Source organism: Rhinolophus sinicus, chromosome 17 (genome assembly GCF_057876585.1).
Source record: "Rhinolophus sinicus isolate RSI-liver-muscle chromosome 17, RSI-T2T, whole genome shotgun sequence".
NCBI classification, from domain to species: Eukaryota; Metazoa; Chordata; class Mammalia; order Chiroptera; family Rhinolophidae; genus Rhinolophus; species Rhinolophus sinicus.
In genome coordinates this window covers 24,953,658-24,976,158 of record NC_142517.1, presented here as the reverse complement: position 1 = coordinate 24,976,158, position 22,501 = coordinate 24,953,658, and the positions used below count along the sequence as shown (strand labels likewise).

At 39.8% G+C, this 22,501-nt stretch overlaps 1 protein-coding gene across 1 annotated transcript in view; it reads right to left on the bottom strand.

The window, feature by feature from the left end:
• The window catches only part of ARHGEF26 (Rho guanine nucleotide exchange factor 26), a 117,451-nt gene that overhangs the window by 56,637 nt on the left and 38,313 nt on the right, over positions 1-22,501 (bottom strand). Inside the window, exon 7 of the mRNA XM_019731993.3 lies at positions 174-326. Within this exon, the coding sequence (XP_019587552.3) occupies positions 174-326 (153 nt within the window). The remainder of the gene's footprint in view (positions 1-173; positions 327-22,501) is intronic.

Here is a 22,501-nt window from a genome sequence, read left to right as displayed (position 1 = left end):
TTTTTCCTACTCAAAGACCCTCAGTCTGAAAGCAATCCTCTTAAACATTTCTCGCTGGCAAATAGGAAGTATTTCTAAATATGATATAGGAGATCAATTAATTTCAATCAATGTTATTGAATCAATTACAACAAGGTGAGACAATTAAAGTTGTAACATTCAATATAGCTTACAACAATTTTTGTAGTGTTCGTTGTTGATAGACTTCATTTGTGCAGTATTTCACATACGGGTCAAATGTTGATGTTGTATGTTTTTCCACAATGTCACTTATGTCATCTATGAGGATATTATTCTGATGCCTGGCTTCCAACTCTGTAAAGAATCTGAAAAAAACAAAGAACAGCATTTATACTTTCTTCCATATGCTTTAATTGACAACAGATTATCCTCACGTAATGCGATTATTCAGGGTTTGAAAATATCAACCGTACGTACCAACTCAAAAAGATACAAGAAAAAAACTATTAAAAATGTCTAAATTTAAATCTATCATGTTGATACCTTATAACGTCAAGTGGTCAGTTTAAAACATTGATAATCCAGTGCATTCCTGTGCTTTCAGACATATTTCAGAATATACAGATTTCACTATTCTTCAAGAACTATCTAATTATTGAGGGGAGAGGTTGATGCTTACATATTTTATTGTATTGGAAAGCACATGAGTAAAACGTGTAAGTGTTTAAGCAGCAAGTCTGAAATAAACCTAATTCTGTGTCTTCTCTGTCAAAATAAAAATAATAGTATTTTAAATCTAATAATATGCACGGCATTTAAGTATCTTCAAAAATTATTTAGATTGCAATTTAGGGTTGCCAGACTGTGTGTGTGTGTGTGTGTGTGTGTGTGTGTGAGTGTGTGTGTCTGCGGATATTGAGTCCAGTCCAGTTCAGTTAAAATTAAATTTCAGATAACAATGAATAATTTTTTTTAGTACAAGTATGTGCCAACTATTGCATGGAACAACTCAGGCATCTTGTATTTTATCTGGCAACCCAAGATTGCATCCAATTTTAACAGAACATCAAAATCAGGTATTTAATTGTGCCAGGTTCCACCCAGAGTATTGCTGCTCAGAATGTGGTCCATGAACCAGTAGCACTGGTATCACCCAGGAGATTCTTAGAAACGCAAATCTTACCACCCACCTCCCCCCATCTGAACCTGCGTGTTATCAAGATCTCCAGCTGATTTAAATGAACAGTAAAATTTGAGAACTGCCCTACAGCCCATTTATTGCCCAATTTCAAAGTGGTAGGGAAATCTATTAGAAATAACTATCACACGAAGACCAAAGCACTTTCCAAAAAAGGGAGCTGAAGGTAAAAATCAACAGTAATTTCTAACGTTGATTTCTGGAACAGTAATGTAAGGGAAATTTAGTTTTCAATAAGCTCTTTAGAATTAAGTACATCATTGCTCCTTACCAGCTTGCTGGACGGACTCGATCATAATCCAAGGCTGACAGTGAATGTGACAACAGAAATTGTATACAAGACAATAGTAAATACGGGCTACCCTTTTCTCATGTTTATTCCTCAGTTATTTTCAAAGAAATTCCTGACACTAAGATATAAAACAATCACGACATTAGGAGGCTTTGGTTTTATATATGTACATGTACATTAAACTCATTTTAGTATAAACTGTAGTATTAGCTTGTCCTCAATACTTATTTTAGCTTTTCAAGTTTCCATAGGAGCTTAAAAGAAAACTACACTTTAACTTCCTAGAAGAGTGAAATCATTTATACTCTGAGAAAGCACTGACATTTTTATTTCCTTTAAAAAGGACACAGAGAAAATCATCAATGATTCCCCTCCACAGATGGTAACTGGCCTACTCATCCAAGCCCCTTGTTTTAAAACAGCAAGAGAAAAAACTTAAAGCAGACTTTGCCGGACCGTTTGCCTTTCTTTCCAACTGTATGAGAGTTAATGTGCACAGTTCTTAGATAGTAGGCCAGAAAACACACCAATATGTGCCAAAACCCAGTCAACGGCTTCATGACACTTTGTCAGGACTGAGTCCATTCATATTCAAATAAAATATCAAACCTGCTTCTTCAAGTTTCAGCAATTTCAAAAACAACCAATTCTAAACTCCCAAACAAAAGCCATGTTTCTTAAAGGATATTTTCCTATATTGACTGGTCCCTGACTTAAAGAAATGTATGCTATATCACGAAGGTAAGAATGATAAACATTGATGATACAGAAAGATAACATTCTTGCATATAACTACATGTTGAGACATGAGCATATAAGGGTGTTTGTTGGTGGTAGTATCTTTTTTTAAAATTACATGAACTATAGTTTTTTCATCGTGAACTATTTTTCATACGTAACATAAAATTTGCCATTTTAACCATTTTTAAGTGTACAATTCAGTGGTATGAAGTCCATTCACAATGTTGTGCAACCATCACCATTATCTATTTCCAAAATCTTTTCATCACCCTATCAAGGCTATTCCCATTAGGCAGTAACTCCCATTTCCCTCTCTCTAGTCTCTGATAACCTCTGATCTACCTTCTGTCTCTGTGTATGCCTACTGCAGATATTTCATAGAAGTGGAATCACACAATAGTTGTGCTTATTGTTGGCTTATTTCCCTTTGTGTAATGTTTTCTAAGTTCAGCCACATTGGGGCATGTTATCAGAACTTTATTTCTCTTCATGGCTGAATAATATTCCTTGGTATGTATGTACCGTATTTTGTGTATCCATTCATCTGCTCATAGATCCTTGGCCATTGTGAATAACGATGCCGTGAACATTCGCATACAAGTGTCTGTTTGAGTCCCTGTTTTCAAATCTCTGGGTTAGGTGCGTACCTACAGGTGGAATTCCAGCGTCATGGACTCTGTGCCAACAGCAGTGTCCACAAGAGAAGACAGTATAATACCACTAACTGACACAGAGGTAGCTGCGTTATATGTCAAGGGGAGATTATTTCATTAAATGAAAGTTGAGTAAGAAGGAAGCCTTCCCTCCTGACACGGACAGTGGAGTGGCCCCTGGGAGGTATGGACCAATTCATGACAGAACAAGATCTGTAACAGAGGCAGGCATACATGAAAAGTCCTGAAGGCAGGACACAGGTAAGGGAGGGTGTGAGGCGGGTCTTCAGCGATAAGAATGTCATGTCTGGAAGCAGAGGGCCACAGCACCATGCGCTGGGTGAACAACGTGGGCCCAGCCATGAGTCTCATTCAAGAAAACGTGAGTAGTTGAGTGAGGCTGAGGTGTGGACCACAGGAGGAACAATGGCAGAGAATGACAGCCAAACAGCAGGTCAGAGATGACTGCAAAGGTTTGACTGTATATACTAAGGAGCTTGAGCTTCATCTGTGGACCACAGGAATCCACAAGACAATAAATCACCCAATCAGGGAAAATTAGGGCAGTGGAGGGATGGATTCCAAGTGGGGAGAGACATACTTCAACCAGGCTAGTGAGACGGTTACACTGGGCAAGTGACGATAAAGACTGGCAGTGGGAAATGAAAAAGAAGGGACACAGATTAGGGAACGAATTTGGAGGAAAAGTGGATAGAATGGAGAAACTCATTGGATAGGAAAGTCAAGGAAGAATTTCTATTTAAGGTTTCTACCGAGGCATCAAATTGGGTCATCAAGCATTCACGAAGACGGGTTTAGGAGGAGCAAGAAGCAAGCAGTGTAGTTTTGCCTTGCAGATGTCAAACGGCCAACTGAAAATACACATCTGTGAGAATTCTGAGCCATAGCGATTCTAGATAGTATGTAGTCAGAGGCCCAGCTCATTTTAGCTGGTTTTCATATACATGCAAAATATTTGTACTTTATTTTAATTTCAAGTGTCATTTAAGAAAATGTTTACAGAAAATTTAAAAAAATAAGAAACCATTCATAAGGTCATTATCATGTAAATCTAAGAAATAAGTATCTTAGAGGCAAGTGTCTTTTGCAGTTTCTTGTCTTTAGCTAACTGTCACAATCTGAAGGAGTGCAACTATATAACCAAAAACAACAGTAACTTGGCTTTTCCAAATGAAAAGGAAAATTCATTTATCACAGTAAAAGGCTTGCCAAAGTACAAGATTAAAAACAAAGTACTAATGAAATACATGTTTATGCTACTTACTTTAATATAATATAAACCAAGCCACTCATTTTATATTTTGACATTAGCATAATTAAGACACAATTTAAAGCTTTCTGTGTTCAATTATCTATTGGTTATTTTGGCAAATTTTGCGTACTTTACTAAGTGAGCTGAGCTACAAAAAGACCAAGAAAGTGTTACTGAAGAATGAGGTATTATTCCCATAACCAGGAATGCTGCTGATCCAAATAAAATCTGAAGCAAAAGTAAAAGCATTCTGGTTCCCTGCATGAAACCTGAGTGAATTTGTAAAGTCATTTGGCTTATTTTAGGCACAACTTTTTAACACATTTTTTGCGGGAAACGAGTAAACTCGTCATATCGCCTCTAGTTGGAACCGGCAAAAATTTTGCAAAGTAAATAAATAGAGACCTCTTTTTAAACTAAAACACTGAAAGTTTCATAGAAAAATATCAAATAGATCGAAAGATATGAATATTTTACGGAAAGTCTAATTTTGGCGAGAAAATGTCAAAAAAGCCCCGCGTTACGACGCGATTTGGCGGGAAAATGCCCGCTTACTTAAGAGAAATATACTTCAGTGCTATAATTTTTTACAATTTTTCCTCTTTGTAGCATTACCAAAATGATCATATTTTCCAACCAATCGTGTTACACAACCTGTCCCTCTTTTTTTTCTTTCTACCAAAATTCTAATCTTATCATTAAAGTCTAGATTTTGAGAAACTTCTGATAAACCAGAAAAGGCTTCCTGAAAACACTGCCTCCTAACTAGAAACCCAAGTTAGCCCAGCTTGACTATTGACTCACCGTCACCACCTCAAATGAGTGCTTCAGAGAGTGCAGCCTGCCCAGGTGAGCTTCTGGCTGTGCAGGCAATAGTCAGACCACCAAGAACACCAGGGCGGCCTCCCAGGAGGTGGGACTTCAAGGTGATGACTACAAGACCATGTTTGAAGAGCTTGCTCATGGCCTGTAAACTCTCCTCTAATATTTCCTAGAACTTCATTCAGGGACTGTGTATATGCTTTAGGCTTTTTCTGGTTGCTTTATCAAGTGATAGGCTTAAATGTGGCACTGCATTTTTTTGGGAAAAGAACAAAGTCAACTGTGAGATAGCCACATAGTGCAAGTACTTTTCTTAGCTTCCCTTTCTCCCTTCGGCAGTAGGCAGAAAAGATCTACAAATGTGAGGTGTAAATATCCCCATACCATTACTAACAGCCTTCTTAAAACTCAACTGGTAATATAACTGGCATATCAGATATGAGCATTCCTGATAGCTCTTGAAGACTGTACAGTCAATCCATCAATCTACAGGGGAGATGAAAACTTATTTGATACAGACAATAAATCTGTTTTAAATCAGTCAAACCAACAAAATCTCCTTCCATGTGTCTAGCAGAGGATGACAGGCTTTTCCGATGTAAAGCAGCAAACAATCCATAATTAGGACCACCAATCATTGTACCAAGTTCAGGGCTACTTGCTTCCCATATACTGGCTCATTTAATTTAATCCTCAAGCCTACTTTATGAGATGGCCATTATACCTAAAACATTTTACAGGTAAGAAAACCAAGGCTAAGAGACCTTATGTCAAAATTCAAAACAACCGAACCTTCGTGTGAACCCAGAGCCAGGGCCTTTCTGAGTCCAGAGCCTGTGAATCAACCATCACACCTACAGCCTTTGCTCGCAGGTGCCTGCTCTTCTTGCCTGTCTGTTATTACGATCCAGCCCTCACACTAGACATCCAGCAAGAAGACTAACAGCTGAACTGAAAAATAAATTAAAACTACTTTCCCAGAAGACAAGCTATGGAATCATCTCAGCATGTAAATTACACACATCGACATTGTCAAGACTTTCGTAGTGGATTCACTCTGCGGCAAGGTGAGCAGGACACTAGAAGAGTCAACAACTGCCTGAGGTGAGCCTCCAGGGGAGGGTCATGGTGTGTTCTGGTCCTGCTCGACACAGTGTGAGCAAATAGGGGATTCCAGTTACCCTGTGAAACTCTGGGAGTCACTCATTTTGGCCTTTCCTGTTCCCTGCCACCCTCTTCTTTGCCCCTCATCCCTCAAGTCTTGGATTAGATTTCATCTCCTCCAGGAAACTTTCTCTGGTCCTGGGAAGCTTGGCTAAGCTCCCCGATTTTATGTGCTTATAGACCCCTCTACTTCTTCTTTGGTATTCCTACCAAATCATAATATAATGACCATAATTAATTATATTACAATTTAGTTTACACTTGCTCTCTTAGCAAGGTCTGGAGGACAGAGGCCATGGCTGTTGTGTACAATGCAACACTATGTGCCCAGGTCCTGGGCACAGTACCTGGAACATAGGAGATAGTCAACTATGTGATGCGAACAAATCAAATTTGTGTTTTAAATAGAAAATTATAAAGATGAAACCTGGTCAAGACATTTTGTTCTAGTGCTATTTTACCAAGTATGTAACACCCACAAATTGGTCAGTCTCTATCTACCTTGCTTTCCTCACTGGTAAGTCAAGTCAGCATATATTTGGGAACCTATCTGGGAACCTCAAACTGGGTTCCCAGAACTGTGGTAGGTGCAGTGAGGACCACCAGTGAAGACACAAACTTCCAGCATGAACGTTTACAATCCTGTCCAGTAAGGTCACAAAAATGAGACCCAAAGCCAGCTGCACTTACTGAAAAACCTACCAGATCAACCCCTGCCCCACCCAATTTAGGAAGGATTCCAGAACAGCTAAGCAGCTCAGCACTGGACACTCACGCAGGGAAAGCACAGACAGCAGGGATCTGGTTATAATCAGTGCTATCCTGTGCCCTTCTCAGAATGGCATCCTTTCAAGGTACTTTTTCTTCATTAATATCCATCTGCCTAAAGCAAACGCAAATCATTCCTGGACTTCTTCCTCGTCCGAATGAGCTGTCAATCTAAGCGGCTGCAGCAGCCCAGAGAGGGTCGTGATCACTTATCCTGGAGACAGGAAACATACCAGGCAGGTTTCACATGTCTACAGTTGCTCTTATATAGTAAAGTGTCTTCACTGAACAAAGAAATATTCCAGATAAGTGGCAACAAACTATGTGCTGCTGGAAATATTTTCCTAACAGAACACCAATAGAACATTCTGTACTCTACCAAAACGAACTTATATTCTGCTGTGGATATGTGAGATTCGGGATTTGTATGGGGATTTGTTTGGTGGTCAGTTGGACACTAAAGATCAGCATCAATTTCTTTTAACACGTTGGATCAGGGGTAGCAAAAGCATGGCAAGGGTACCACCACTAGCCCATGGCAGGCGTTACTAACTGCACGTGGCACTCTGCCCGGATTCAGAATTTGCTCTCCAGGCAACTATTCCCAGTCAATCAATACTGATGATGAACAAGGTCAAGCTCATCTATGAATCCTTCCCCAGACTAACACTGATAGGACATCTGCTAATTTGACAAAAACACACAACTGTTTTTCCTCAATGAGTGTACCCTACATCCTGATCTGGTAAAGGTCTCACAAGGTTTCTTCCTTAGCAGACTATACGTTTTCTCACATTCTATTCTAGCATTGTCTTCTGGAATTCTATCTCCAGATTAAGAATGAGGAACTAAAGGTTGAAATTACCAGTGGTTGGGAATGTGAGAAAAAATATGTTCTAAACAAAAGTGTTCTGGTAGCCCTCCTTCCCATTCTGATAGCTACTCTTTGATCCTTAAAATCCACAGGATGGTTTTCGATAAAAGATCCTTATCACCTTGTTAAAACCTTTAAGATGAGCCTGGAGATAGGGCAGAAGAGACTGAGGTGAAAGAAATAAACTAAGGGTTTTCTTATCCTGAATATCACAAAGCACAGAGCCTGCTCAGTGAATCCGGTTCCCCAGACACCTTCAGTTCAAGGTACCCAGCAAATCCCAAAGGAGGAAAGTGAAGTGGGGGCCGGGGGAAGGGAAGGCAAAGGCAGACTACAGAACTAAGTGCGCCCAAGACTCCTCCGTATCAGGGCTTGGGTTTCCTTTGTCCTTCTCGCTGATAATGTACATGCCAGAAGGAGTATGAACAGGACCATACACAGACAGAAAAACAGTGTTTCAAAAGTCCTTGAAATCCTAATACTATTAGACTGAGTTTTCACTTAAAAATGAGAATTCAAAGTATTTATCACCAGGATCTGCTTCGCAAAAATAAACTGGAGGAAAGGGTGACTGTTTCCATGGTAACATTTGGTGTACTTGATTCTTTTGTCCCAGTGCTACTCACATGCATTCATCCATATTTTAACTTTTCCCAGAAATGAGGATGACATCAATGGATGCCAGAAAGCATGGGCCAGCACTCTTATCAAAATGTCCGTAAAAGAAATGAAAGCCTGTGTGTGTGCCTGGGCTTGGGATACTCTGGGCTATTCCACACAGTTTGACAGCTCTTCAGTATTTTTTATTTGAGCGCAACTATTAATTTACATCTCATGGAAAATCTCCCCCCACCAAACCCCCAATTTTATATATGACCCTGAAGACTGAAATCTGGTTCACCCTTGGATCTCTAGGGTCTAGCAAAGCATGAGCACTTGGTACGTGTGCTGAATGAATCAATACTAGATACCTGTCCCTCCTCCTTTCCCCGCTGTTAAAGTGCCACCTTCCAAGGAGAAGAACAGAGAATGATCATATGAGGCGAGTATCTACCAGGCCTGATTTAAGAACGACATTAAATTATCAGGGTGGTCACGATGGGCCTGGGCTGGGGTGAGGTGGCACTGAATAGCTCTGCTGGTTGGCAAATATCAAAGGCGGTTGTATATGCTTCTTACACAAAATCTGAAACACCGGGCTTGTAACTTCACGAATAGTTTTGCTAATCCATTGCCTGGCAAAAACTCTTTGAAAACTCAAAACCTAGAAAAGTTTTATAACTTCTGAGGAACTATTAGATGATAATTACAAAACCAATTCTGTGACCCTGTCACCTTGGCTGCGTGAGAGGGTTTTGCAGGGCACAACCCTCACTCCTCGTAACTACCAGGAGAAGCCGCTGGGCATGTGGGCTCTCTTCGTCCCCCCCTTGTTTTCTGCTTCCCACTTAAACAGACTCATTGTGCGCTTGCCATTTACCGTAAGTAGCCTTGAGCCTTTTGTGGACGCAGTTAGAGAATAAATTATAAATTATAAACAAACCAGGAAAATGTGGATTCTTGGTTGGGCTTGGAAACAGCACCAAGAATAAATTTATAGGCTACTGGAACAAAGTCAAGTCAAACAAAAAAGCCTTTTCACGATGAAGCCCCATTTCCTATTGTGGGCTGGTCATTCCGAAATAACATCAGCAGAGGGGACAACACGTTTCTCTTCAGGCACTATTATTACCAGATCCTTATTAGGTAGCCCCATGACATTTCAAGTTAGAATTCAATCCAAGGAAGAATAACATTTCAAGTTAACCCCAAATCTTTGCATCTTGGTTTTTCTTTGTTAAATATGTTCCAAAAGGTTATCTTCCTAAATGAAAAAAAAGCTTTCTATGGCTCCCATCAGTTTCATAAAAAAAGAAAGAAAGAAAGAAACCAGGACACAGAATTTTGAACACTCTAGAGGTCAGTTTCTATAATATTCTAGGAAAAACGATGCTTGTCTGCATGAAAGAAATAGAATTGTATGTCCTTTCTGACATTTTTCAAACCTGGTCTACCTGACCCAGTATGCCCTTTTCAGACACCCCTCTCCTCCAACTTTCATCAGGGATTTTTAACATAGTATTTTCTTTTTAGATGGTTATTAACACTGTTTAGCAAAAGACAGAAGACTAGGACCCATGAGGTAAACAAGATCTCACCTTGGCTTTAAGTCAATCTGGGATCATGATACGTTTCTGTTTCTTCATTTGGTAAAACAAAATGAACAACTGAGTGGAGACCGGACCGACCTTCAGTCCTGCCACACACAGTCATTAGCTCAAGAAAGACCCCAGACAACACAGTGAGAGGGAAACACACCAGAAAGAAGAGACAAAGATCCTACAGGCCAATGGCAAAGAGGCGAGAAGGAGTGAAAAGGGAGATCGGTGACTATTAAGCCTCTAAATCAGCTCCTCAACACCAAAGACCAGGCTTCCCACTTTGTCTTTCCCAACCTTCATGCTTTCCTTCAAAAGTAGTGATACGTGGCCTCTTGCCTCACAACTATATAATGATAACTGTATATGGTACAGTCATGTATCATATGATACAGATAATGATACAGATAATGATAAGTGTATAAATGAATACACTTCCAGATGAAGTCCATTGCACACTGTGCCATTACATCACACTCCGGAAAATCTACGCAGGGTATTGGCTACAGGTACAAGCTCTGGAGCCAGATGGCCCGGGTTCAAATCCCAGCCTCCTCTTTTACTAGCCATGGAACCTTAGGCAACTTGCTTAATGTCTCCATGCCCTATTTCCTCATTTGTAAAATGGGAATAATAATGGTATGACCTCATACGGCTCTCATGATGACTGAACAAATTAAAAACATATTATGTGCTTAGAACATGGTCTGGCACATGGCACATGCTCATTAATTACCATTTAAAGTGCAACAGAGTACCTTTCTGTCCTATATGAATTCACACAATTCACATGTCTTTTAAAGAACATCACTGGGCTTTCTTGCCTGTCCAGTGCACTCTGTTCAAGGAGAGCAAGCCAAGCTCCTCTATGTCCATCAATTAAATCTGGGTGATCAGGTGCAATACAATCCTGCCATATACCAAATCCTCTCAAAATCACAGCTATACACTTTCTCATCAACTTGTACAAATGTTTAATAGGTATCTGTCAATGCCAAACTGAGAGGAAGATCTAGCTCAGTCTTCTTTAGGTCCTATGTGTTGTTGGTGCCTCCTCAGTGAGTTACAGATGGGAAAGCAATGAACCAGAGCAAACTAACAACTTTCTGCCAAGAAGCGGTGGAACATTTCTTTACATGTAAACACTGTTCTTGGCTGTGCCTCCTAATTATTGTGAGGAAGAAGTCATGTCACAATTAAGAGGCTTTAAGCCAGGCAAGCCACAGACACACTTGGCAAAAACACAAAGGGCACCATGTTTATTTTTAGAGCCCCCTGGGGTAGGCTAAATAAGGGTCCCCAGAGATGTCCACGTCCTGTGACTATGTTGTCTTACATGACGAGAGTGACTATGTAGATGTGATTAAGGACCTTGAGATGGGAAGTCATCCCGGATTATCCAGATGAGCCCCAGGTCATCACAAAGGTCCTTATAAGCAGGAGGATCAGAATCAGAGAGAAGATGTAAGGATGGAGGCAGAAATCAGAGAGGAAAGAACATGTTACGCAGTTGGCTTTCAAGATGGGCAAAAGGGTCATCAGATAAGGAATGCAAGTGACATCTAGAAGCTGGAAAAGGCACAGAAACCGATTCTCTAGAGCCTGCAGAGGAATCAGCCTCGGCATCACCTTGACTTTAACCCAGTGAAACAGACTTCACACTTAACAATCTTCAGAAGAAGAAATTTCTAAGAGGATAAATTTGTGTTGTTTTAAACCACTGAACGTACAGTAATTTGTTACAGCAGCAACAGGAAACTAATACATCCCCTTTATCCGTTTTCGATTTAGACCTCTGTGTATTCTCACCTCTTGTTCCCTCCTTAACATAGCCAATATCTACTATGTGCCTACCAGTCCCTTGATTGCTCCTGGGCCTGACTTTAGAGCTTCATCAATTCCAGAAGGCTGGAGGCTCCAGACCCAACCTCCTCTCCTCCCCTACTCATCCATTCAGTGACTTTTAACTGAACACTTACCATGTTCCAGGCTCTGTTCTAGGCACACAGAACACACAGCACAGGGAAATTCCAACAAAAATCCCGGCCTTCATGGCACTGACAATCTAGTTCCTAGGGCGGTGAGCCCTCCCTGTTCTAGTCCCCTGGGGCCCTCCTGGAAGACCACCCAAAAAACTGTTAGCACCACTTGTAAAAAAAAAAAAAAAAAAAAGGAAAGAACACTTTCCCTTAAAGATCCACTAAAAGACATTTTCAAAAGCAAGTGACTTTCACATGAGGTGATTGCAGGAAGGAGGAAGGGGATGGGCGAGGCGAGGTGTGACAAGAGCAAAGATGGGAACTCGCAGATTGCGTCTGAGGGACATGGTGGTGGATTTCAGGGTCTGTTAATGGAGGACTTTCAAAGGGGTCTGTGACACACACAGAAGTTGAAGAACCACTGGCTTTGTATAATGAAAACACCTAACACAGAAAGATACACAAATACTGGGAAATTACTAGAAGATGAAATTATACATGTAGCCTGGGCCCAGACGGTGAAGAGCTCAGAGTGTTAAACAGCTCCAGTTCCTCCCTTAAGTAATAGAGAACCACTGAGATTTCTTATATTTTAGGAAAGTAACTGTAGAGGTAGCAGGGCCAAGGATAGGATGGAGAGCTGAAGGCTGACCTGAAGTCGGAAGAAGAAGGCAAGAGACCAGCCACAAGTCTATGCACATAATCCACTTAAGAGAAAAGAAGGCTGGCAGTTCTTTAAAATGCTAAACACCGAGTTACCATATGACTCATCAATCCCACTTCTAGGTGCATATCCAAGACAAATGAAGACATCTGCTCACACAAAAGCCTGTACACAAATGTTTCTAGCAGCATAACTTATAATAGCAAAAAGGAGAAACAGCCCAATTTCCACCAACTAATGAATGGATAAATAAAATGTGGTATATCCACACAACGGAATATTATTCAGCAATGAAAAGAAATAAAATACTGACACGTTACGTCAAGGAACCTTGAAAACATTATGCTAGGTGAAAGAAGCTAGTCATAAAGGACCACATATTGTACGATTCCATGAATATGAAATGTCCAGAATAGTCAAAACCATGGAAACAGAAAGTAGACTGATGGTTGCCCACAGGTGGGGAAGTCTGGGGGTAAATGGGGAGCGAGTGCTCATGGGTACAGCATTTCTTTTTGAGATAATGAATACGTTGTAAAATAGATTGTGATGCTTGCTCAATCTGTAAATATATTAAAAGCCACCAAATACAACATAGATGGGTTATTTATATGGTGGTTGAACTATTCTCTCAATAAAGCTCTTTAATCAAAAGGGCAGCACCTGGGAAATGGACAGAGGACTAAAAGCTGAGTACAGACTAATTCTGTTCATGTATAGAACTCTCTCTTTCCTACTTTCCCACAGAATGGATTGTATGTTTCCTCTCTTCCAGGATTTGAACAATAAAGAACTGTTCTGGTTGAGGCAAGGTCAGGAGGCCTAGAGGCCAGCTGTTTGGCTTCCCTGACACCCAAATTGGCCGACCCGAGCACGCCTTCAGGGAATTGTAGGCCCTGTGGAACGCTACCTGAAACCGCTCTGCAGACTCCGAGGGCTGAGAGAGGTGGGAATGTTAAGCTTCTCTCTAGGAGCAGTGACAGGGAAGCCAGCCAAGATCTCCCGAGTCACACGAGGGGGCTGGGGACAGTATGTCCACATCAAAGCAGCCCTGCCCCACTTCACAGGCCTTTAACCCAAGTAACAGCTGCCATCCTCTGCTTCTTCACCATAGAAGAGTCCCCGGTAGGAGGGAGTAAAGGTTTCATTTATAGAAAGGTTGGTTTTCACACCCTCCCATGAGGCTTTCAGAGAGGCTCAATGATGGCAATGTTTCAAAAATCTTGCCTAGCATTCGATCACAACCAAGATGTGGCAGCCTTTCAACTTTCTTTAATAATGAATTTAGAATTACAAAAACCAAAATATGTTATCTATTCCTTTAGAGAAATGTCTACAGCAGATGTACTTCTTAAATCTACATTTCCTGCTGCCAGCCAGTAATTTATAAATCATGAACTGTCCCATTTCACCACTTTGTGTTCTGTTTTATACATGCACTCCTTCCTTCTCTTATTTCTCTACCAAAACCCTGGCCCCAAAACACGCATCTCCTGCAATGGTATTTTGCTCTTCATGGTAACCGCCCCCCCTCGTTTTCCCCTGCTTCAATCTACTTTTAAAGAATCTACCAAATCTCCTACTAAAAGCTCTGGCCTCACCTTCCCCCTCCTCTGAACCATCAATGGGACCCAGCTGTCCAAACCAAATTCCTAACTGTTGGCTTCTACCCACACAACTTCCTCTCCAGAAAACCCACGGATGCACACCTCTGCTTGGTTCTTTCCCTGCCAGCTCTCTGAGCCACTATAAAGCCAGCTACCCGCCTGCACCCACCTACATACTGTGCAAGGACAATGCCATCGCAGAATCATCTTTTATTACTTGCTAAGAATGTCGACACTAGATCACTACAACTATGTCAGTCGCCAGGTTACACAGCAGCTGGATTGTAGAAATGTGACCACTTATAGTTTGCAGGGAGTTTTTCATTCTCTAGATTTCCTTTATTTTTTTAACTGACATCTTAATACTTGTGGCGCAAACTACTGCAAAAAACTAATCTGGACTTTGGTCAATATGCATATACACTCGCATTTGGTCACTTCTCCAGAAAAGAACCATATTCTCCATCCTCGCTTTCTGCCACAGAAGCAGAGCGGACTCCTAGCTAGTTGTAGAAATTTACGGAAAACCAAAGAAACTGCCTTCTTGTGGTTTACTCAAGGGGCAGTTGCACCATGATCCCTTCACAAGGTGACGGTCTCCAGTTTGAAGGGAATGCAGGAGCCTACACCTGTGGGAGGGAAGGGACTTGTTACTGAAGAGCTGGGCTGCGGGATACACGCTCTGCCGAGGCACGTGACTTCTCAGGTTGTCAACAGCTACTCTAGTTTCTGTAATACATCAGAAACTCAAAATGCCTTGGCACCAATACTAACAAGGTCAGCACGAATTTCAACTACAGAATTGTTATCTGTTATTACACCAGAGTTTAACTAGACCTTGTATAGTGTTTTACAGTTTACAAGTAGTTTTATACATCTTTTCATTAAACAGTAGTACTTTTTCCAATGGCTTTCCTTAGAACTCATTATAGCTATGCAAAATAAATACCCACCAGTTTCTTTCTAAAATAAAACTAAACTAAACTAAACATATAGTCTAAATACTTTCTTTTCTTTGGCTAAGTGAAAAACCATAATTCAGCTATAAAGAATTGTTACATGAGAAGTAGTCTCTGAAACAAAAAATCATTTGTAGATTTTATTACTATTATTAATCAGTCACATATTAAAAAAACAGAGGCAGTTAGCTTTATAAAAAGTATGCACAATTTATCTTTACTATGTTATGTCTAGGAAATTTTTTTTTTAACTGAAGGCTTTTGAAAAATATAATTGTTTTAGTTTGCTTTTCTTTTACAAATCTTTGGGTTACTGTATACTAATTCCTTACGCTTTTTTGTTTGCTTGTTTTTTTAAGGTGAGCTTGAAGATAACAATAGAAAAAGAAGTGGGAAGTATTTTATTTCCTTGGAAAGTTAATGGACAAGTGAAGCTCTAGGTAAAAAGAATTAACAACAGTCAAAACGGCCCGTGCTACATGGCTGTCACACTCTGAGCTATACATGCAGGCCAAGTCAGACTTAAACAGTTTGATTAAGTGTAGTTACAGGTATAGGGACAGAGGTTAAAAAAAAATCTAACCATTACCTGTAATAAAGACCTTTAAAACAAGATGAAAGGGATGCCATCATTGTTCCTTAGACTTTCAGAATTGAACTTTACCCTATATTCTATGACAGAGTGGTAAATTTCAGTTTTTAAACAGGAGATGCTAAAAGTATTACAAGTAGGAGACCCTTCACTGATAAATCACACCTTGCCTGCCAAGGGCGTTATCACTACATCTAAAACCTCTAGAGCTTCGGCGTAAAAATAGTTTCCTTCATCTTGTTCATATAATACAATATAAGACCCGGTCTTACATTAATTTTTGCTCCAAAAGACGCATTAGAGCTGATTGTCCGGCTAGGTCTTGTTTTTGGGGAAACACAGTATGTGGCAAAAATAAAAACAAACCTCTGGCTTTTCACTCAGTTCCTAGGAAAAGCAATATATTCTTCATCTGAAATAAGTTTTATTCATGCATCAATCTGTTCTCTGTCCCCGAAAAACTTCTCATGTTAATATAAAAAGAAAAAAACTACAACTTTTATTAACCTGCAAAATGTTATTTAAACTTCGAGGAAGAACTAATTGCTGCAGTTAGCATCCAGTTTTATTAAATGTATGATTGTAAAGTGTACGTCTTTCATTATGAAGGCTTTGGAGTCTGCAAATTGCAATAACTGATACCTCTATAACAACTGTAATTAATCGGGACCGTTTACAGTTCAATCATAGAAAGAATAAAGGAAGAAAAATGATACCTAGCCATCTCTTCATAATCTCAATGCAATCTTGCTGAACTGAAATCAGTAGAAAAGTCTGGTCAACTTATATCCATAATCTGAGCCAGAAGAAACTAGATGAGATGCTAAGTCCGATTATTTATAGCATGCTGGCAAAAGTCCAAGGCAGTACAATAACGAATTTTTATAGGGGTACGGGGAGGAGGGAAAACTAATCCATGGAAACCTTACTAATGAATTATCTTGAAATGGCATATTTAAGGTTATAAAAAGGTATTAACAGCACCTGGTTGAACACAGCATATTCTGATGATAGCTACAGTGTGCTGTAAAGCCTTAACAATTTTTCAAATGTTGATTTTGGCTACTGCACATGTGCAAATTGGTATAAACTAAGGCTCAAGTATGAGCCTTATAAGCATTTTCCTTCAAAGTCACTGGTAGTAAAACATAGCCTATCCCTTACACAAGAGCAACATGAAGTTATCATATAAAAACAGGTGCCTTCTTTATGCAATACCTGTTTTTATAAAGGTACTATTTTTGTAAATCAAATCACTACCGATGACCCAAAAACTCTTGGATGGTTTATGTTGTTTAAAAAAAAAGGCAATTTGGGGGTAGAAATGCTCCCCATTAGAATGGATCTGTTCTATACATTTGGACCTTAGGTCAACCTGTCTTTAAACACAACCTGCACTTCCTGTATTCAGAAAACAAATGAAACCAGGAAGAAACATCTGTGTCCGGAGGGTCACAGTGGAACTTCAACAATGGCGGCACCATTGCCATCTAGAATGGAGCACTTTACCCCTCCTTTGTCTGTTTGGAAGTGACGCCAATTACTTTGATAATCCCCGGAAGGCACACACGCCAGGCTGAGACTAAGGGGTTATGAAGGCCTGTCATTCATCCATTGACCCCACAGTTAAGTGGCCCTTGGGTAACTACTTCTCGTGCAGAACTTTGTTGTCTCACACACACTGCACAAAATATGGACCCTCGACAGTTTTCCACAAGAGATTAAAGTCATTCATGAGTTACGTTGATTTTTCCTTTATAAACATATAAAGAAAGAAAAGTTTGATGGGACTTGGCTTCTAGAGCACACCATTCTCCTGGGTTTCCTCTATCTCCATACGCTGCTCTTTCTCAGACCCCTTTGCTGGCCCCTCTCTCATTCCCAAGCTCTTGGTGTTGGAACTTCCCAGGGCTTCGTGCTGGGCATTCTCTTCTCTATCTCCAGTCTTTCCCCAGTAACCTCATCCAGCACCATCCTTGAAATTCCATCTATATGCCAACCACTCCCAAATATGTCTCCACCCTTCAAACGGCCCTCATCCAGATTTACATATCTAACTGCCTGTTCAGCAGTGCCTGTAGCTGTCTCATAGTCATCTCAAAAGGTACAGAGCACATGGAACAAATGACCACTTAAGAACTGAACACTACTGTTAAATGTGAAACTATGGAGACAATTAAAAGGTCAATGGTTGTCAGGGGTTGGGGAGAGGGAGGCATAAATAGATAGAACACAGAGGACTTTTAGGGCAGTGAAACTATTCTGTATGTTACTATAATGGTGGATGCATGTCATTACACATTTGTCAAAACCCATAGATGGACCACACCAAGAGTGAACTCTAATGTAAAGGAGGACTCTGGGTGATTATGATGTGTCAATGTACGTTCATCAAGCGTAACAAATGTACCACTCTGTTGTGGGATGTTGTTAGTGAGAGGCTGTACAAGTGGGAGGTCATGGGATATATGGGAAATCTCTGTACTTGCCACTCAATTTTGCTGTAACCTAAAACTATTCTAAAAAACAAACAAACAAACAAACAAAAAATGATTCACCAGTGAATGAGCAAAGTGAAGAGAGGCATACTAAAAGCATATAACTCAATTTCTGTTCTTCTGTATCCGTGTGTAATAGCAGCATCCCACCTGGAAATGTATATAGTGCTTTACCTAAAGATCTCCAGAAGAGAGGGTACTAATCATCTTTCAGAAGCAGTGCCATCTTTCAGTAAAGTGCCACCACTTTATACTCGCTTACGTCAAATGGAATCCATAGGAACCCGGACTCTTCTCATGAGGTTAAAATTTAAGACAAGTTTCATGGGCTGGTATCACCACATAATGTATCCTCCAAATTGGGACACATTTGAGAATGAAAATGTACAATTAATAATTATACCCCCCAAAACTGAAATTATTCTGGACAAACAAGGATGTGCAATTATCCTAATAATATAAAGAGCACTAACTGTATCAGGAACTATTCTGCTTTTCATGTATTGACTAACTTAATTTACACAACAACCAAAGTAGGTACCGCTAACATCTCCATTTTGCGTACATGAATACTGAGGCACAGATGTTAGGAAGCTTGCCCAAGGTCACACAGGACAAGAGGTAGAGCAGGGACTGGAACCCAGGCCAATTGATGATGCTCTTAGAGAAAGACAAATGCCATATGATTTCACTTATATGTGGAATCTAAAGAACAAAACAAACATACAAGCAAAACAGAAACAAATTCATAGATACAGAAAACTTTTTGATGGTTGCCAGCTGGGAGGGGGGTTGGGGGCCAGTGAAAAGGGGAAGGGATTAAGAAGCACAAACTGGTAGTTACAAAATAGTCATGGGGCTGTAACGTAGAGCGTAGGGAATACAGTCAATAATGTTGTAATAACTATGCATGGTATGAGATGCGTACTAGACTTATCAGAGTGATCACTTCATAAATTATATAAATGTCTATTCACTATGTTGTACCTAGTGATTATAGTATACCAACTGTAATTGAAAAATAATTACTAAAAACTAACTAAATAAGAGAAACTATTTGTGTTTGCCTATATTTGCACAAAGACATTCTGGAAGGAGAAATCAGACATCTAATACATTAACTGAAGGTGAGGGAGAACAGTGCCGGTGGGGATGGGAGGGTGAGCAAAGCATCTCAGAATATAAGTCCATACCATCTGACAGTGTTTGCACTTTTAAGCCATGTAAATATATAACTCACTAAAAACACAATGAAATGTTCCTTCCTGTAAAATAATGAGCCAAGGTCAGAAGTCCTGGGCTCTGATTCTAATCAGCTGTGAGGCCTGTGGTACTGCCTGTAAGTTCCAGAATGGCACAGCGGGCTAAGCTCCCTCTCAATCCCCAAATTCTACGGAAATAGCTTATTGATCACAAAACAAAGTAAAGGAGCAAACCAAACTCAGTTGTACCACAGTATTTACTTTGAGAAATAAATTAACAGCAAGTGAGCTATACAGTTAGTAAAACTAATGATCTAACACGGTTGATACTTTTTATAATTTCTATTTCCTATTTCGAATAAATTAGGAGTTTGAAAAATAAAACTGTAATCATGAGTTACAGAATTTTAACAAAACTAAACATTACGTAAGAACATGATATAAAAGGACTTTCTAGTGAATCTGAAGTACAAATCAGACAAACTGACAGTATCCAAATCCCCCAGATCTATAAACTATTCAGAGGCAAGCGAATCAGAGTCATGTATTCAAACTAGAGGTATGTTTAGTATTTTGAACCATGACATAATCCAGGCTTTGTTATTCTTTAAATAAAACTCTTTATATTGCAGTTAAATGATTATTTAATTACATTGCTAAAATGCTGGTTTAGTACGCTTTGTTCCATACATCCCAGTTACCCATTGAATGAAATTACTTGCAAATACAAAATAACAACATATGACTAGTATGGTATTTCTGCATATACTTAGAGCCTACACTGAATTATATTTGAATTAAAACATCTGCTAAAGGTCATTAATCCTACGAGAATACTATGAAGAGAGAGCTTCTGAAGAAAGAAGAGTAATTAAGGGCTAGAGAAAAAACACTTCCCGGGTTCCCCGGGGCAGGCCGAGGTCCTACTTCAGGGGGTACCCTGTTCCTCAGGCAGCTCTTCCATGTATGTTTACCTGGGATCTTACCTGTCATATTGACTGTTATATTTCCAATGCCTAGCACACTGCCTGGTATACAGTAGCTGCTCTATGAATTATACTGAAAAAAAAAAAAAAAAAAACAAGAAAAAAAAAACCTCCTTCCAAAATAATTTATCAAAGAATCAGATGTACTGCTCAATAAAAATCTCATATTCAGAGCAATGACTATTTCCCCCCAAAAAACAATTTCATTAATCATGTGAAACTGTTTATTGAAAGTTCCTGAATAGAAGCAACTAGATAGAAGATGCCCTGGCTTATTTGGGGAAGGTAGTAGGATAAGAAAAACAAACAAAAAAAAGATATCCAGTTATTTTTCATTTAAGACTCTGGCTATTTGACAGAGTAAAAGAAAAGTAACTAGATTCTGGTGCACAAGAATGTGTACAGCAGGCTATCACTGTGTTTAAAAATCCTGCTTGTATATGCAGAACACATCCTAAGCAGCTACACCACAGAACAGCTGTACTGGGGGACTTCTCACTGCATAGCCTTTGGCACAATTTGAATTTTTCACCGTGTATAAGTATTATTTTGGGCAGTGGTAGGCGGGACCTGTCGCCCACTGTTTCTTGGATTAAAGCCGGGTAGCTTCCTCTAGATGAATCAACAGTGAGCCAGGCCGAGGAGGATGTACATAGCTCACGAGAAAAAAAAGCCATCATTTTATAAGGACTCAAGCAGTTTCTGGACAAGTCCAACTTTTTATTATGTCAAACTTTGCCTCAAAACTCAATTCCAGGGTGGCCGGATGGCTCAGTTGGTTAGAGCGTGAGCTCTCAATAAATAAGGTTGCCGGTTCAATTCCCTCATGGGATGGTGGGCTGCGCCCCCTGCAACTAAAGATTAAAAACAGGGCGACTGGACTTAGAACTGAGCTGTGCCCCCCACAACTAGACTGAAGGACAACTTGACTTGGAGCTGATGGGCCCTGGAGAAACACACTGTTCCCCAATATTCCCCAATAAATAAAATAAAATAAAATAAAAAACTCAATTCCAGGCTTGTTAAAAAAAAAAAAAAAAATACCTCCACTAAGATTATCAAAATGTCATGCCACGTTTTCCTCAAATATGGTGTTCAAGGGTTCCTCGAGGAAAGGAAAAGTCAGCTTTGTTTCTAGTGCCCTCTGCCCCATCTGGTTTTCATAGCTTAGATGTTCACTCGCAGAAAACCATTTTCATATATTATCCTCCTATTAGCAGGTTACTCAAATCTTTACTCTAGCCAATCTTTCCCACATTAAGAAAAAAGTACTGGCAATGTGTATAGCTACATTTTTTCATACCATTGCTAAAAGGCTCTTACCACATCCAGGCACTAATGTAAGTCAGACTTCTGAGCCCACCCTCTGTGAGACCAACTTTCCCCAACCATACGCCATGGGGAGAATATAATGTCTAGAAAAGGCACTGATCTGAATAAGTAATTCTCCAGGGTGAGCTGGTGATAACAGACTCACAGCAGGCGTGGACCTCAGCGCCCCAGTTTTAGATTCCTTAGTTATTCTGATAAACATTAGCTTCGTGCTGACAGAAAACTCACTCAGGAGCTGATGCGCAGAGGAATGAAGAGATCTGCCTAAGGATGAGACCAGGATTCCTTGCTCCAGCCTCAGAACAGAGAAATGTAATCAATAAAAACTAGTCGTCAAAGTTAGGAATTAGTTCATGGCAGCAAAGTCTGCAATAAAACAGGCAAAAGCAAGCCAACGTTTCTCCAGTTTCAACATCCGAGTTTCCGAATATAAGGGTCTTTAAAGAGTCCAAAAGAGTATGTTTTATTCAACAGTATGTGGGGGAAGAGTGTTTTGAGTCTACATAATTACACTTTTCCCCCACCCTTCCCCAAGTTGGAAAGGATACTTCATGAGGAAAAAGCAGAAAATCACCTAGTGCATATCTCTCAGAAATGTTTATAAAATGATATTCTGATCTCTAAATGTATTAATGGATAAAATGATACTCAGATATTCTAAATTAATAAAATTACATTCTAATCACAAGAGCTGTTTTGTGGAAGTAAACTGGATATTGGCCAGGAAGACTGAAAAGG